The sequence below is a fragment of the Euleptes europaea genome, chromosome 6 (assembly GCF_029931775.1).
Source record: "Euleptes europaea isolate rEulEur1 chromosome 6, rEulEur1.hap1, whole genome shotgun sequence".
NCBI classification, from domain to species: Eukaryota; Metazoa; Chordata; class Lepidosauria; order Squamata; family Sphaerodactylidae; genus Euleptes; species Euleptes europaea.
Window position 1 is genome coordinate 23,851,470 of NC_079317.1, and position 18,521 is coordinate 23,869,990.

Below are 18,521 nucleotides of genomic sequence, written 5' to 3' on the forward strand. Positions count from 1 at the left end.
GAATGCACGCCAACTAGCGGGGAGGGGGGGACTGAGGTCCTTTTTCATTGCTGCATGAGACAACGGTAATTGCAAATTACCTAGAAAAATGTTCCAGATGTGTCAAAGGTAAGCATACAAATGAAGCTTGGCGTACAGAACCTCTATTAGAACTAACCCAAGGAGCATTATCCCTAAGAGGCGTATGCAATTCCTGGACTTACTTCATAGAAGCCAATAGCCATTGTGTGTCTGACGGGCACTTCAGGGTCATGGCAGAGACAGAAGAATGTAGAGTAGAGTTCCAAACTGAAGTTTTTGGGATCCACAAATACAATCATGGCCTAGGAACAAGAAACAGTGCAGCCGTCAATGTAAATTTATTATTATTATTTAGATTTTTACCCTGCTCTCTCTCACTGGCCAAAGCTGGGCTCAGAGCGGCTTAGGTTAGGTTTTATATGGACAACTGTTTTTTATATTAGCGAAGCCACTATACAGAGTCAGAGACCAGTGAATTGCCAACACTGCAGGCTTCTATTGACACTGCAGGCTCTTCCTGAATTTTGGTTTAATTAATTCCAGAACTGGAGCACGTACAGTTATGCTGCAGGTTTAACATGTGTGTGTGTGTGTTTTGTTGTTTGGTGTTTTTTTTCATCTTTACTCTACTGATAAATTTTGTATTGGTACAACAATTCAACCCCCCGCCCAAAAAAACCCCAGTCTTGATGTAATCAGAGTGTATCAAGATTCTTTCTGTTAAACTCTAGGTTGAAATTCAGCAAGAGGAGAATTTTGAAAGCATCCCACTGAAGCATCAAAGTGCTTTTAGCCCTTTTATGGCTCAAGCTCCACATTCCATATCCTAGAGTCAATGGAAGTACATTTCCCGAGTCAAAGTAATGGTAAGGAAATGAAACTGCACACTCAGCCAGTATGGTCTAGTTACTCCCAATGTTGTACTGCAGATGATATACACTCCTGTAGCTACAAAAGAAATATCACCACTTAAGGAAGTGAGACAGCAAGGTAGACTTCCTCTGATAGTGGAGGATCCATTTAAGTATTTTGATTTAATAGTTTGTGATAACCTCTTTTGCTTTAATCTTGATTGCTTTACGGTAGCTTCCTTGGTCAATGTATGGAGTGATCTGTATATGGCAAGTAGTTCTTCCCATCTGCATGCAACATAGCCCTAAACTAGATGTTACACGCAATCCTAATGGGGATTCGCAGCCAGGAGCTGCAAGTTCCCTATTTGAATGCAATTCTGAAGCGCTGCAGGGCTCTGATTTGGTTCAGGACTGTGGGTCAGGGGGAGGAGGGGCTTCAGCCTTCCTCCTGTGTCATTTTCTCAAACTGAAATGGGCTTAGGGAGACATTATTTGCCCCATTGGGGGACTCCATGTGCAATGAATACAAATAACTGTACGTGACCCCCCCCCCCGGGCAAATAATTCCTCAGAGCTGTTGCACATCAGGAAAACAGTGCGGGGGGGGGGGGTGTCTGAAGCTCCTCCTCCCCCTGCACCACAATTCCTATCTTTTGGACCCTGCATGGCTTCAGAATTGGGTTCCCACAGGGAACCCACAGCTGTTGTCCTGCTGCAAGTCCCCTTGGTGGTAATATCTTGTTTGGCTTATAGTAACAGGATCTTGCCAGCTCATATGGGGCAAGCAGCAATCAGATCTGCGAGCAAGCCAGTGGCGGCCATAGCTCTGCCTTTCAAAACTATTCTGTGTCACCGTCCCCTGCAACACCAGTTTTAAGAGCCACAGCTTCAGCCCTGCTAGCTTCAAGGTTCTCGTTCAAGTGTGACTTAAGGATATATGATCTCTTTAAATCCAGAAGAGGCAGTTATGGTTTTCTGAGAGACAACAGATTTTCTGGCACTTATTCTGGCCTAAACGTTTATAAGAATGCATTGCACACAGGCTATAAATGAATTTGGGGGGGTGGGGGGTGGACACAGAAATTTACTCACTGGTAAATTGTACGCACAGTTCTTCCTCACTGAGATGTACTTCTTTTCTTGTTCTAGGGTCTGGAGTTGTACCTGGTTGTCATTGTGTCCGTTTTCCTGCTCTAATCCCAGTGTGCAAAGCTTCTTATAGAATTCCAAAAATCGCAAGTGCTGCTCCGGTGTAAAAATCCCTTCAAACAAATGAAGTACTTGTTTAAGATTTTACTTTTACACAACAGCACAGAAAAAAAGTCTTTCAAGGCAGCCTGAGAGTTGCTAGACCTGAACTGTCAATACCTGTGTTCAAGCCCACCCAGCCAGGAAGATCACTAGGAGATTTTAGGCAGGTGACCCTTTGGGCCTGGTCTACCTCAAGGAGTTACTTATGGGATGATGGCTCAGTAGTAAAACACTAGCTTTGCATGCAAAATGCCCCAAGCTCAGTGCCCACCATGTGGCAGGTGTCAGAAATGATCTTCCTCTACCTGAGACCTTGGAAAGCCATTGCCAAGTCAGAGCAGATAACATTACTGAGCTAGTGATCTGAATATGCAAGGACAACATGAGCTAAGTCCTAGCTCCATAAAGCAGTTTAGCTTGCTCATCAATGTTCTCGCATGATAACTCCGTGGGGAGAGTTCACCTGCCAATCTGAAGGAGCAGCAGAGTTCTCAAGGAACTAAGGAGTATTTCACCAAATACGCTTCAGTTCTGCAATGCAACACTTGAAAATGCAAAGGCTGCAACCTGGCTAGCCCCTTCAGCCTTGCTTACAAACACTGGTGGGGCTTTTCACTCCAAACAGCAGTCTTCTCTGCTGTCCTGCAGATCACTTCCCCAAGAGACAAAGCCAAATACCACTGCACTTCTGGTCACATATTTCTCTAGAGAGTGGTCATGGGGTTCGCCTGCACCAGAGTCCAGGGTTTTTAAATACTGGAGAATGACATTTGGTTTTTAAAGTCCTGCTGATTGGCTATTCTACAATGCACTGGGAGTAAATAATGGCTAAGCTACCACAAATCACATGAGAATAGCGCATGGTGAGTGCTTAGCAAGACTTTGGTGTATTCCAGTCACGAGGGGAGTTGTTCCCCACTCCCTCCGGCATTTGTGAACGATGAGCTGAAGTTCACGGGCTTAGGAGGGATCTTGCCACGAGAAAATTAAGAAAAAGCTATCACTAGTGGAGGGCCAGGAAAAGGGTCCAGCAGCCCAGGATTATTCACAGTAGTACCAAGCTAGCATCAGCAGACCCATTTTGATGTCCTCAATGGCAGCTTCCTGCGCTGTGAGGAACCGGCCTCAACATATTACAACAGCAGGAAATCGCAGCATATTTCTCCCTTTTCCAATTGTCTTGAGTGTGGCCCTCCAAAGCAGGATTAAGACAAATGTTACAAGCAACGATTCATAGACTTATTATTTATATTGGGTTGAATCCAAGAGTAATTTTCTGAATGGGCATTTTTTGCCATCTCCCACTGCAGTTCCCGCACTTTGCCCTCATGCTTTTCCTGAGGGTCCCGTTTCCCAGGAGAAGCATTCTGGGAAGTTCAGTATGTTGCAGCGGGAAGGGGAGAGGCAGAAAATTTTTGTTCCACTAGTGGAAGTCCCTTTGGGCTTTGGAAAATGACTTTTGATTTGATTTATGTGATTTCTAGGCCACCCTTTCCCGGCCAAGCCAGGCACAGAGCGGCTGTCAACTTTTTAAAACACTCTAAAATCAGTGAATAGTTACATAAAATACAACAATATAACCAGGCACCCTACTGTCATAGCAGCAGATACAACTATAACAACATCATAACACAGCAGCAATAACAATTTATCCTATTTGTGGGGAGATAGCAGAGACGGAGGAGGAGGGACAAGTGGAGAAGGGGAGGCTAGCCAGATAGAAGACCGTCGCTGCCCTCAACTATATGCCTGGCGGAACAGCTCAGTTTTACAGTCCCTGTGGAACTGTTTTAAGTCTTGCAAGGCCCGAACCTCGATGGACATAGCGTTCCACCAGGCCAAGGCCAGAGTTGAGAAGGCCAGGGGTCACCAGAAGATTTTCTCCAGATGAGCAAAGTGCTCTTTGGGGGTATATTGGGAGCAGTGGTCCCACATTGGATCCAACACAATATATTCTAAGTTATTTAACTGATTTAAACTAATTTTACTAGATATTTTCTATCTCTTTCTAATGCTATCATTACATACCCTTAGCTTTAGGGATGAATGTGAATTAGAAATCTGAATGAATGAATCTATTCCACATTCGCTAGGGGAAAAATGATAGCTAATCTGATCATCTAATCATACATGACTCTCATCCAGATCACGTTGACTTGGGAGTGCCCCTACTCCAGTAGAAAGTAAGTGTGTTTAGGACTGAAGCATTCAGAAAATTCTAACCCAAGCAAAAAGTACAAAAAGCGTTAACGACCTCTCCAGCATACCATATAGTCCGTTACACAGCTTCCCTAAGTGGAAAGATAATGAAACAAGAATAGATTCATCTGCTTTGAAGGATTTTTCACAGAATGACTTCACTAACGGGAGGACAGTTTGACTTCTATCATCTGAAAAACAGAAAAGATGACAAAGGTGAGGCATGCTGCCCTCTTGGGGTAAGCATATTAAAACCAAAGAAGTGCTGCAGTGCTGCGATCGCAGCACCTCTGCGTCAAGACGTACCTGCATCAAACATTTCCAGTAGATTAACCAGGGTCTCAAAAGCTGCAAGACGTACACTGCTGCCTTCATCTCTTGCTAGTTCTACCAACTCAGGAAGCACAACATTTTTAGTCAGCTCCGCCCTATCAAAGAAAAATAAACCATTAGAGGGTGGGGGCTGTGGCTCAGTGGAAGAGCCTCTGCTTGGAAAGCAGAAGGTCCCAGGTTCAATCCCTGGCATCTCCAGTTAAAGGGACTGGGCAAGTAGGTGATGTGAAAGACCAGTCTGAGTAGACAATACTGACTTTGATGGACAGCTTCATGTGTTCATTTAAAAAGACCAAGGCCAGCTATGACTATCCACATACACATCAGAAATAGGTTGGGAGATTCAAGAGAAGTTAGTCACTTGTGCGTCCTTCAGAAAGAACCTCTGTATACTTAGACAAACAGTGGATTGGGTCCAGCAGTGCGTGAGCAGAAACACAAACTCACTCGCGAAAGCAGTAACTTTAGATAAACTGAAATATAGACCAGGAAGAACCAGCTGCTAATGACTTGCATAATGTCTTGCTCAAGTAGAAATGCAAATAGCTTAGTGCAAGCTGCCAGCATGGCCTTGGTATATTTCTGTTTACACAAGGGCTCTATCGCACATGGAAATATTCTGCTACTGTTCCATTCCTGTTTCATTCCATCATCACCTTTGTGTTCCTCCACCACAAGACGTACTGATGGAATACACCCTCTCTCAGTTAACTATATATTACATTTCAATACAATGCATACAACTCTCTTCGTAACTACTCTCAAATCATACAATAATTGCTGTCAGCACATTGCCTTTAACAAACACCGCAGAATATGAAACTTTCAAGCTATTTGCAAAGCAGGCAATACAATCCTATGCAGAGGTTCTCCATCGAAATCAATATGCAAAGACTGGAGTAACTCTGCATAGGATGGCACTGAAAAGTCCTATAATTCAGCCCACTAACTGGTGGAGCTACAGAGAATCCATGTAAGCGCTTCAGGAAACAACAGGAATGTTAAGTAAGCCTTGAAAGAAGGGGGGAGGGAGAAAAGGCCAGTAGTTGGAAGTCAATAAGGAAAGAATATGGTCATGAGTATGTTCACTCTTGGGATGTGGAATGGTATAGTATAACCCAGTCCTGTCAGATCTTAGACGTTAAGCAGGTTGGCAAACCTCCTTCTCATTGGCCTTGAAAGCCCCTTGCTGGGGTCGTCAAAAGTTGGCTGCAACCTGATGGCACTTCACACACACACACACACACAGGTTCACTCTCCAAATAAAGACACAGGAAGACCAAAGAGAAAAAGAAACGAAAACAGAATTGGTGGGATTCTTAAATTGGGGGGTGGGGGGAGATCTACATCCTCATCAAACATAGGACTGAACAGAAAAAATAGCCAGACAGGAAATAATTAAGCAGCGCTCCACCGCCACCAACATTTCTCCACTGAAATGCAAAGAGAGAGAGAGAGAGAGAGAGAGAGAGAGAGAATATCTCTGAAGAAAACAGTCTACATTTAAAGACGTATACTATAAGTCTTTTTCCAGCACCTGCTACCTGAGACCCTTTTCAAATGATGATGATGGGGATTGAATTAGGAGCCTTCTGCCTGCCACAGCCTCTCCTAGACCTGGTGGTACAGAGTAGGTACACTGTGCTACTCTGAACCATCACCATCTGGCATATTGTCAACATGTGTGGTTGCCAACTATAATGTGCAATGGTACTTCTTGTAGTTTTAGATTAACATCACCATTCCTCTGGAACTATCTATAAAATGTGTATCCAAATTGTGCTCACCCTATTCCTTGAGCTATGTGCTCCAGTTGCCGACACATGCAGGAACGGACTTCATATTCTACATCCTGGCAGAGAGATTTTACCAGTGGGAGAATTTCTCTTTTAATGCTAAAAAGACAATTTTTAAAAATAAATTAAGGGGCAGAAAAACTGATCTCCTTTTAGCTGACACATCCATTTCCAAGTATGTTAAAAGTAAACTGCAATTGTCACATAGCATCTGACAATAATTGCTAAATTCTCCAGTTTTTCCATAAGTAAGCCACAAGCAGGGGCAATGCTACAATAATACTGATTTAAACTACAAAACAAAACTTTAGGAGTCTTCTGATCTTTGAAAATTTTCATATAAACATAGATTTGTCCACACCAAGAACTTGGACTTGATTTGAATTTCTTACTGGAAGAAGTAAATTCTAAAGGCCTCATGCCAAATTACTGGGTTAGATCTAGTCAGCTTTTTTCATTCAATTTCACCCAGTTCTCCTCCTTACTACAGCCTACATGGGGACAGGGCTTCTAACTCCAGGGTGGGAAATTCCGACAGATTCGGGAACAGAGCCTGGAGAGGGTGGGATTTGGGGAGGGGAGGGACCTCGGTGGGGTATAATGCCATAGGGTCCACCCATCAGGGGAACTGATCTTTGTTGTCTGGAGCTCAGTTGCAATTCTGGGAAATTTCCAGGTCCAACCTGGAGGTTGGAAATCATACAAGGTGACCCAATATCCCACACACAGGTCCCATGATCATCAACACAGCCATTTTTTGTGGCCCCTGGGGACCACTCCATCCTTTTCATCAGTGGAAATACTGGTTGGGTCCAACCATTGTCTAGTTTTTTTTTAACTCGGATAAATGGAGAAGGATTTAAATGTGGCTGTACTAATCAAAGAAGGGAACCAGTTTGGGACAAATGTAATGGCTTACAGGAGAATTTGACTGGGATTCCTTTTCTTTCTTTCTTTTTAGAGCAACCCTGGTATTCCTTGGTGGTCCCCCATCCAAATACTAACCAGGGCTGACCCTGCTTAGCTTCTGAGATCTGACGAGATCAGGCTAGAATGGGCCATCCAAGTCAGGGCGACTGGGATTCCTTTTCAAAAGTATCTTATCCCTCACAAATAACAAGGTATGTACAAATTAACTATAGACTTTTGTTGGAGATGCCTGCCTGGCCATTCCAATCTCATTCATCTGTTTTAGACCTGTCCTTGAATACAAAATCCTTGTGATACAATTCTTAATCTAATAAAGGAAATTGTGAACTATTTCTTTCCCTGTAGATTCTAAGAAAATTCCTTTATTTTAAGATACTGTTGATAACACCAGTTAATATCTAATAATGAAATTCAACTAAATGGGGAAAAGAACAAATTTTTTCATATACATAGAAATGCAAACCTTAATTGCTTGGTCACCCCTTAAATGCTTACCAGCAAAAAAAAGGGGGGTGTTAATGGAAACTACTAATTTACAAGTTAATAATAACAGTGGTAAAACAACCTGAGATGCATTTGTTCAGGAAAGGCAGATATGCTCTAGTATCCATTTAACCAAAAGAGCTCCTCTGAATGGTCAAGGTTTGTGCAAGGGCTGAGCCAAATATTTTATAATAAACACTTTCACCTCATAAAAAGAGGAAGAAGTTTTACAAAAGCCACCCACTCACCTTGCCTTCTCCTTCCCTGCTGCCTGATCGCAGTCCCAGTAGTTGTGGTGACTGTGCCCCAAGCCACTACTCTGAACCATTTTTAGCCCACCATCTGTGCCAGAGAAAGGGGAGAATGCACCACCTTCATTCTGATTTGGCTTTGTGATGCTATCACAGAGCTAAATCCGATGGGCTATGTGGCATTTGTTGCCAAATCAGACAAAAGGCGACGTTTGGTGCCCTCAGTCTGAATTGTCTTTGTGATCTCCTCCAGCAGCCAAATCTTTTAGGCTGTGTGGTGCTGCCACACAGTCAAACCAGAATGAATTCAATGTTTTCTGCCTTCACTCTTGCACAGTGGAAGGAAAACAATGAGATTGGGCAGAAGCAGGGAACATAATTGCCAGTACACTGATTGCTAAAATGGACAAATGTAGCATACATATTTGCAGCCCCCTCCCCCAGAACCCCCCCCCCAAAGGCAGGTTCTTTGCTGGCGGCAAATAAAGGGATGAAGTTATAGCAGAGAGGAACCATTTCAACTCTCTACTCCTTTATTTATTTTTGATCTGTCAGCTGCCGACAGATAATGATCAAGCACGCAGAGGCATCCGTTCTAAATAATCAATAACACTGGGAAAGACGTGTTAGAACAGAATATTGTAAGATGATATCTGCAGCTAGGAAGACGAAAATGGCTTCAGGATTCCAGTCAAAAGGTTTTCCTGTTGTACCAGTGTATAATAGGATTGGAATATACCAATAACTACAGTAATACAGCATCATAAAAGTCTATTGTTAAGCCACTACTGGAAGGACAATAGGGCCACAAAGAAATATGCCAGTGCAAATGTTTAAGACTGTGGCACTTGTCTGCAAAATAAAACCAGGTTTGTTTTAATTTTATTCAGAATGCAATTGTGAAGAATCAAGAGAATCTTCACTCAGTGTGACAGAGAGATAGAGAATGAGTTGTTTGATGGCATTCATCACAACTGAGGGGGTCATTAAAAATCACCTTTCTGCAGGGTTATAGTGGACATCAGAACAGTTGTATACAGAAGCAGGCACTATTCTTGGACAGCCCACTCATCATTAAGGCAAGAAGAAAATGAGGAAGACAAATATGAACCTGGATTGAACATTCGTGAATCCTGGGACACTTGCTTTGGCATTTCTATTACCAGCACTGATACTCTGCAAGTTAAGATAGGCAAAAGGATTCCAAGACCCTTACAACACCACCCTAAGCAGAGTTTTAAGCTCACTGACTTCAGTGGACTGAGAAGGATGAGGCTCTGCTTAGGATGGCACTGTTGGAGGAACAAAGGGGCACTTGCAGATGAAAAAGGAAACTTATCAAAATTGCCTTCGTGCGGGTCCAGATGCTACCATTTTATGCAACCCTGTAATCCTTAATTTGGGGCACAAGTAATAACAACACACTTGATAAGTATCCCATACAAAAAAACCAAAAAATAATGGTGACAGCCAATGGGGGTAAATATGGAAATCAGGATGAACCAAGGTCATATCTGCATAACCCTTGTAAAATACTATTATCGCGGAGAATGCTACCTTTTTTTAACCCATCCAAAGTGTGAGAAAAAGCTGGGGGCTTTATTACAGGTGCAATGCAGCAAGCGGTCATTCATTCAAATTGTGTGTGTGTGGGGGGGAGAATGCACACGCAGGAGCAGCCCTTGGTGGCTTGTGTTCATGCAAGCCTTTACATGTATTTGAAAGTGGCCAGTTTTCCCACACAGAACGGAATCTTTTTACTTTGGCTGCATATCCACGAACACTTTCCTGGAAGCAAGCTCCACTGATTAAAAAGTAGACCTACTTAGGATTGCTCCCTTTGTCTCCCTATGTAGATGTTTCAATTATTAGGACATCTGAAACACATACAAGCTACTCACATATGAGCTTCAAACTTGTTAGCTAATTTTCCCAAGATTTTACAACTAACCAAGCGAGACTGAAGTGTTTGGGAAAGCTGTGCCTTGGAAACAAGAGGATTCAGGATCTAGATGGGAAAAATGGAAAGGAAAGAAAAAACAATAAAGCTAGTATTCAGTCAAAAAAGAAGCAAAGCAATAAAACATACACTAGAAATCACTATACATGTTAAAATTGCTGCTAATGTCAGAGCTGCCTAGTCAGCTACATATAGCAACCCCGCCCCAAATGCTTGCATCTTACTTCACTTGATATGGGATAGGACAGTACACTTTTCTGCAAGCAAAGTTGTGAGTATACCCAACACAAGAGGGGGTGTTGCAAACTGCTAAACTCTATGCTGACATAGCACATATATCTAAGCTTTTGCCATCTAAGAGGTAACTTTTTCACAGTACACAGCAGTACACAACCGAGTTAATATCATCCAATCCCAAACTATTACACTATGTGTGCTCATCCGATCCCAAATCACAGCTCTTAACCACGACACCACGCTGGTGCTTCTTCAGTGCTCCTAGAAATTTCTGATTTTTCTGATTTTTCCACTGGGAGAAAAGTGGGGAAAGTGGGACAGCAACACCCTCCTGCTTGGGCCTTCACATATTTATTCAAAGCTAGGTTTGAAAAATTAATGAATGGACAATGAAACAAATTCAGTACATAAAAAGGAAAATCAAAGGCTCTCAGAATGAGAGGGTAAAAGTAGAATAACAGTTTGGAAGAAAAATGGCTCATGGCTTCTGTCCAGATCAGCTACAAAAGGTTTGTAACCTCTTTCACAAGATATAAGGTTTTTCAAAAGAAACTTCAGAAAGCTGTGCTGAATGCCGACATGTCTTGGGACACAGTGTCTACTGTATCACCTGATGCTATTTTCTGACTAAAACTTCTTGAAAGACTATACTGGTCTGGATGCAACAAGAGTCATTCCTATTTTGTTATCCTTCTTTCAGGGGTGGTTTATGAGGAAGCTCCTGTGGTTGAAGAGTGTGAAATCAGAAACAAACCTGAAAAGAAAGACTTGACATTTCCAGCAAATGTAACCCTAGAATGCTTTCTTGCACTCTAATTAATTAAATTATGAAAAGGCCTGCGTGTCATTCCAGCACGAAGCTAAAAACAACTTACCAATTATAATCCGCACAAAGCAAGTTATTAAAGTTAATATTATCTTGTTTTACACTGATTCCAGGGAGGAAATGCAACAGAAGTCAATTTAATTTTTCTAAGTGGAATTACATTAGAGGGAACTACACCAAAATGCTTTGAGCCTTCCTCAAACCAACGTTTTAAGCTTCGTAACCCACTGAATGTAAGTTTTTTCGTAAAGAAAAGAATAATATAGATTCTAGTAATTAACATGTTTGTTGTACAAGAAAACAGTTCACAGAGCTTTCCTTTGGTAAGGTGGTTATTCCACTTCAAAGGATTTACAGCTGGATGACTAGAAAACACTGAGACCTTCATATTTGCAAATTCCACTGAAATGTGTAACAATAATAATAACACTTGCCATATATATTGTGTTATTTGAGCATTCAAATCACTTTGTATACATTATCTGTACATTCTATGACTGAGATGTACAAACTGCAAGTTAGCAAGCTGAGCAAATTCAGCTCTCTAGGCCTTCCTTAAAACTCCTATATTTGCAGCATGGATGAAATTGCTAAAATTGGGAGGCTATTTAATATCTAGATGTCTAATATCCCTGTGTTGGGCCAAGTAAATTGCATTCTTTCATCTTGGGATCCTTCTCATCCAGAACTTGGTGTTTTGAATTAGCTGGTCTTCTGGATTCATGAAGAATCCTCTACTGCTTTTTTTTTTTAATTCTGACTGTTGTACAACGGTACATACACAATTTAGTACAGTTTTTGGTTCATTAATCTCTTTTTCTTCCGTACAGATAAGCAGCTACCATGTGGCATGGAGAACATCTGAAGAACACCTGTTTATTTAGATTTATGAGGATGAAAGGGGCTCCCTTCTCCCAGGGCCCAGAGAGACTTCAAGGACCAGGGCACGTTTGCCTTGGCCCATTTGTTCAGACCAGAGTAGGGAGAACATTGCCACTTCTACACAGCACTTTGACATCAACCTGTCTTCCTAGTTGTTGTGGCTATATTTTATAAGAATATTTCTTCTCTTCTTTTGGTATCTTTCAAAAACAGCTTTTCCTCATTTGCTCCATTAATGAGACATCCTCTAAGTAAACCCAGCCATATCAGTGCCTCAAATGAATGATGAAAGTGACTAACAGTAGTTTGCCTAGGGCAATCTTGTGAGTTCAGGGCTGAGATGAGATTTGAAGCAGAGACTTCTTAGATTACCCTCTGTCACTAAACTATACTGATCTCTACTCTGAAGCCCAGTAGATAGTGCGCATTTTGTAGCCATCAAATTCATTATTTCAGAATACCTTAAGTACTACAGCTAAAGCAAAAAGAACCTCAGCTTTTATTTAAGCCTTTTTTTTGCTTGCAAAATTAATGCTGGATTTTTTTATCAGTTACTCTGTTTCTATTGATGCCATCAAACTTCTGCTAAAATGACATACTAATATATCTGTGTGTATACACACATACACACACACACACATATTTATAAAGCCCTTTTTCCTTTTTGGATTGAAATGTACAAGAAAAACATTAGAACAGCAGCAACAAGCTAATTTAAGAAAACACTATATTAAGACAATCACACTAAAGCCAGATTGACCACCTATATAAATAAAATAAATTATACTTTGATTGCACAATAACCAAATAAACAACAAACAACCCAAACATGTAATTTTAGAACACTATTACCCCTACCTACAGAGGTAGGGTTTTAGAAATACTTTTGTTTTCATTTACTGTAGCTCCTCTATGTTAAGTGAAAACACTTGGAACAAACTATATTCATGCTCCCTTATGAACACAGCTGGATTGCGCCTATCAAAGGAGAAAAGCATTACCTCGTGTCTGATGGTTTCTTTTGGCAAAGCTTCTATTGCAGCAAGAAGGGTTTCCAGCCACGCATTACTGACACCTGCAAGGCACAATGGATCATATATACATATGTTTGCATGTGAATGTTATAACATCAGCTCCTTTCAGTTACAGCCTCACTCCACAATTCTTAAATGACACAACTATAAGGCTTTTTTAAAAAATCATCAATTGCATGTTTTGATTGGAAAAGGGCTGGATGGAATTGAGCTTTAATGGTAATTTTAGCAGACTATCATTTAAATTTCCTGATTGTCCCAATTCTTTGTGTGAGTTCCCCTCTACTCCCACATTGGGTTCATATATCTAATGCAACAGCATAGTTTAAATAATATACATTTTAACAGACTATTTTCAAACTTCCTGCCCTCCCTTCCCCTCCCCTCCAGTAGCCCTCCCCCGCCCGCCCAGACGAATGAGGTTTTCCATAATTGTTCAATCTGGGACAGTTCCATGTCTTTGCCAGGCTGCTTCTTGATCTAGGGCATAGTGTTTCTTTGCACTATTCTAACAAAATCAGGGCAGCTGGCACTCCGAAGACAATGGCATGAGACCTGCTCGAAATCTGCAGATTGAATGCACTGTTCTCTGGACCTCAACCCAGACAACAGTGGACTAAATGGGAGTACAGACATTGAGTTTAAGCTAAGGCCCTTCACGCTCTAATGTATTTAAATCAAGATGAAAGAAAATTACAGCTAATCAACAGCAATACTGCATAGCGTGTGCTTCATAAAGCACAATCAGCTGGCGAGCCCACACTGTAGAGCCGGTTTACTTTATTTTTTATTTCTCGGTGCATGCACTGCTTTAAATAGTTTGTCACTGAGCAAACAAAAAAGCATAGCAAGCTAAGAAATCAGCAGCTTGTCATGCTCCTGACCTGCGTCTCTGTGCTCCAGATTCTGTAGAATGATGTGTAGGAGGGAGTGGGTGTAAGTATGGATGGATATTGACTCCTCTTGTAGAATAGTCAAAAATGAAACAGCAGCTGTTAACTGCATTTCCACCCCTGCAACAGGCAGGACCTCCTGTGTGATCAGAAAGAGATTTAAGCAAAAGGATGAGATTCACAGATACCAAAGGCAGATTCAACCATTGCAGAATATAAGGGCATAGCTAGGTCAAAACTCATCTGTGACAGATAAACTATATAGTGAGGCAGAAGAATAAGGAAGGCGGCGTCTGAAAACGGTGCCATACCCCACTCTGCCCTCCAAATGCTGCCTGACTAGCTCTGAGGAGTTCCTTGCCGAAAATATGCCCAGAGGTTTTTCTGAAAATGTGTTATCAAATAGAATCTAACAGTGCAACCATTTCGGATTGGGCCATAGGCCTGCAAAATACAGATTTGGCTATACTGGATTTGGTCACCTGTTTCAGGTGCCATCTTGACATTCAAGATGACTGACACAGCACCACTCTTGTTGACAAGCCAGTCAAACAAGCTGAGAGCTCAGGTGGCCTTACTTCCATTGCCATATGGTAAAAGTGTCCAGATAACCTCTGTCCATTCTTAAAAGCCAAGGGATATCTAACTGGCTTGGATCCTGTCTAGATTTCTACAGGAAAAAAGGGGGTGGGGATTTTTGCCGATTCCTCCTTCTCACAGCAGCCCAAAGCACACTCTGAAATGCTACTTCAGCGGGATATGCTACTTCTACGGTCATTTATGCATGGCTGTTTCCTTGTGGTCACCCTGCCAACTACTTTGGGGCTTTGCCTTGATGATGCATGCATTTCCCAACCGTCAGAGGTCACCTCGCTCTCCTACGCGTTTCTGCAAGTTTTGCCCGCATTTTCTGCATTTGTTTTTAGCCAGCATCCAGAAAACCCAGGCAAAATGTGCGGAAACACACAGGGAGAGCGAGGCAACCTCTGACAGTCAGAAAATGCATGCATACTCAAGGCAAAGCCCCAAAGCATTCGGCGGGGTGACCGCAAGGAAACAGCCATGCATAAAAGGCCTACGAACAATGGCCTAATCAGGAGCAAGGATCTTCTTGAAATAGGGGCCTTCAGTTCACACCTTTATTTTTGAAATATAGATTAATGGTTACCGCTGACTCCTATGGGGAAAAATGGCTGAAGGCAATGTTGCAGTGCCTGTGTTGCTTCCTAACAGTGGGTAATCCCCCCTGCCACTAATCCACTAATATGGATTCAGTGGGTGGGGGCAATGTGCCTTTGCATGGTGAGAAACTCTGGAACATCCCCAAAGGCTCTACAAAACATAAGTCTATCGTCACATTTTTATCCAAAATGTTTTCAAATAAATAAACCCTTCCTCCTCCATTTTATCCTCACAATAGCACTGGGGAGATTGGCTAAGTTGAGCAAAAGTGACTGGCCCATGTTCACCCAAGAGGTATCATCCCTGAGTAGGAATTTGGACTAACATCTCCCCAGTCCATTTCAGCCCTCTAACCATGATACCACATCATGTGTAAGGGTTCCACAGGCTAGTCATTAGAGAACTGACATATGTTCAGGTGCATTAAAAATTAGTGTGACAAAGATTGAAATGAACAGAAATATTGTGTACCAATTATTTACTGCAGCATTTCTTTGTTAGCCTTGCAAACACATTATCTTTCCCTATGTACAGTATGAATCTGTTACTATAATTTAAATAGAACTCATTTTAATGTATGTATTATGTCAGAATTAAAAATATGAATGTAATAAAGACCTGGAAAGCAGCTCTAAAATTACAATTTGCAACTTTCCTCTCTATATTACTGATGCAGAAAAAGCTTTTTGAAAGAAAAAGAAAGAAAGAAAGAAAGAAAGAAAGAAAGAAAGAAAGAAAGAAAGAAAGAAAGAAAGAAAGAAAGAAAGAAAGAAAGAAAGAAAGAAAGAAAGAAAGAAAGAAAGTTTTTATAACCAGATCTAGTTTAATTGAGGCACCCAGCCTGGTTTTAAGTCAATAAAGACAATCTGCTCAAATGCATAACCAACCAGTAAATGAAATTTTAAGCAAGCAATAATTTATAGAATATTTTCGGAAAGAAAGCCAACAATGCATCTGTCAGATTCCTTCAAATGTACACAAAAGTGATCACATAAAATCAAACAGGTACTGCATCTCAACCTGATAACTGATATTTAGATAAACCGGTGCCTGGGAGGAATTTTATTGAACAAAATTTAAATGTTTGATGTCCTAGATAATCAACATGGCTTATGGATTTTGCTGACAGCTGTTGCAAGAAGAGAAAGTGTGTTCGTCATTTCCTCCATGCAAGATGAAAAGCCATGACAGCTCAATAGGGAAATGTCAACCCAGAATTACACATATGGCTATAAGGAAAAAAACAATTGTTGAAGGCTTTCACGGTCAGAGTTCATCGGTTCTTGTAGGTTATCCGGGGTGCTACCGTGGTCTTGGTGTTTTCTTTCCTGACGTTTCGCCAGCAGCTGTGGCTGGCATCTTCAGAGGAGTAACACTGAAGGACAGTGTGTCTCCGTGTCAAGTGTGTAGGAAGAGTAATACTGTATATAGTCAGAAGGGGGTTGGTTTTGAGCTAAGTCATTGTCCTGTAAGTATCAAGATAATGTGCTAATGAGGGTGTGGTATGTTAATGTGGAACCATTGTATCCTGAAGTGATCTGTTAACATGTGGAATCCAAAGCTAATCTGCATGGCTATTGTGGACTGTATCTTTGTTAGTCTGGAGTTTTTCAGGACAGGAAGCCAAGCCTGACATTTAATTCTGACATTTTGGAGGACTTTCATTCATAGGGTCGCCATGAGTCGGAAGCGACTTGACGGCACTTAACACACACACATTGTGGACTGTAGACTATATATTACTCTTCCTACATACTTGACACGGAGAGACACTGTCCTTCAGTGTTACTCCTCTGAAGATGCCTGCCACAGGGGCTGGCAAAACGTCAGGAAAGAAAATACCAAGACCACGGTCACACTGCCCGGATAACTTACAAGAACTGAAAAAAACAATTATTCACCTTTAAGGAAATAAGTTTGGGTATACTCATCATGGTGCCCACATGCTTCGATAAGTTTTAGTGTCTTATCCATGAGCTGCACACTAACTATTTTACAATTCATGCTTTCTTTGGTGGTCAAGGAAGGATGCATACCAAGGCTTTGCCTTTGACTTCCGCAAACATTCCTAGGCTTCACGCCATAAAGCAAGTATGTGGCCCTTTCTTATTGGAAAACACATCGAGACACTGAGAATGGTGAGGTGGCACTGCCAATCAGGGGGTTTATTTATTTGTTCAAACATTTATACCCCACCTTCCCTCATACCGTAGTTCCAGGTGGCCACAACCCCTCTTAAGTTGTTAGAGCCTGCCCAGAAGGAGAGTCTCAAAAGATGCACCTTCAAATTTTTCTGTGGAGGATCAGCGGGCTTTTTGCAGTGGGACCAGCAGATCTTAAGTTTAGGGCACACTAATCTGGAGAATCGGGTTTGATTCCCCACTCCTCCACATGAAGCCTGCTCGGTGACCTTGTCCAGTCACAGTTCTCTCAGAACTCTCCCAGTCCCACCTACCTCACAAGGTGTCTCTTGTGGAAAAGGGAAGGCAATTGTAAGCCGCTTTGAGACTCCTTAAAGGTAGAGAAAAACGGGGTATAAAAACCAACTCTTCTTCTTCATTTCCTAAGGTGCATTGTGAAGATTATATTTTGAAGAAGCTCATCTATACCTAGGGAAATCCCTATCTCATGTTGATCTTAGATCTGGATGAAGAATTCTGTACCAATAACAACTATATGCTGGGAAATGTGACTCACAGTATTACAATGTGAGAACGAGCCCACACTCATCCTCATTCTAGAGAATTAGGCGGCTTTCACATGGGAACAGGATTTTACAGTTTCCCTGTTGCTGGTGTGGCTGCAGGTAAAGTGCAGTGGCAACGGGGCTTCCCCCCTGCAGTTTTCCTGCCCCTGTCTTCCTACAAACTGAAGCGAAGCCTCAGCTAGAGCTACATAGATGGAGAAGAAGGGGCTTGTTTGAATGGTTTGTAAAGAAAACAAAAAGCAAGTACCTAAGTCATCCACTTTTCCCTACAGCTGCAACTACTTTTACATATGTCAACTTCTGATCAACCAACTTGGATTGCTTTTAAAGAATAGTTAATTTGACGTCCAACAAAAAAATACTGAAAATACTAACCTTCGGGGGAGGGGGAACAAGGCCAAATACCACTTTTGTCATTAGCCCACAGAGCACATGGGGGTCAAGCACCTCTAAAATATTGCAAGTGCATTGAGCTATGTGGTTGAGAGGCGTAAGGGGGGGCCTCTAGTAAATTAATAAACCAGACTTTGGAAATTTAGCAACACTAAGAATGTAACTCAGGCTTCACCTGCACAAAAACAATGGCATTTAACTCTTTTACAGTGCATTCCTGAGAGGAATGCCTGTGCAGGGTTAGGAGGCAACGCGGCTCCGCTGCCTCCAAAGGAGGTTTCGGCTCCAG

At 41.8% G+C, this 18,521-nt stretch overlaps 1 protein-coding gene and 1 non-coding gene across 2 annotated transcripts in view; one reads left to right on the plus strand and one right to left on the minus strand.

The window, feature by feature from the left end:
• PPP4R4 (protein phosphatase 4 regulatory subunit 4) overlaps positions 1–18,521 on the minus strand; it is a 106,640-nt gene that overhangs the window by 30,086 nt on the left and 58,033 nt on the right. Inside the window, exons 4-11 of the mRNA XM_056850764.1 lie at positions 13,942–14,089; positions 13,025–13,098; positions 10,020–10,126; positions 6,446–6,553; positions 4,632–4,753; positions 4,394–4,516; positions 1,968–2,137; positions 204–323 (exon numbers count right to left, since the gene is read on the minus strand). Of these exons, the coding sequence (XP_056706742.1) occupies positions 204–323; positions 1,968–2,137; positions 4,394–4,516; positions 4,632–4,753; positions 6,446–6,553; positions 10,020–10,126; positions 13,025–13,098; positions 13,942–14,089 (972 nt within the window). The remainder of the gene's footprint in view (positions 1–203; positions 324–1,967; positions 2,138–4,393; positions 4,517–4,631; positions 4,754–6,445; positions 6,554–10,019; positions 10,127–13,024; positions 13,099–13,941; positions 14,090–18,521) is intronic.
• On the plus strand, positions 4,784–4,856 carry TRNAS-GGA (transfer RNA serine (anticodon GGA)). The gene has a single exon. It is a non-coding gene; the product is annotated as a tRNA-Ser (tRNA).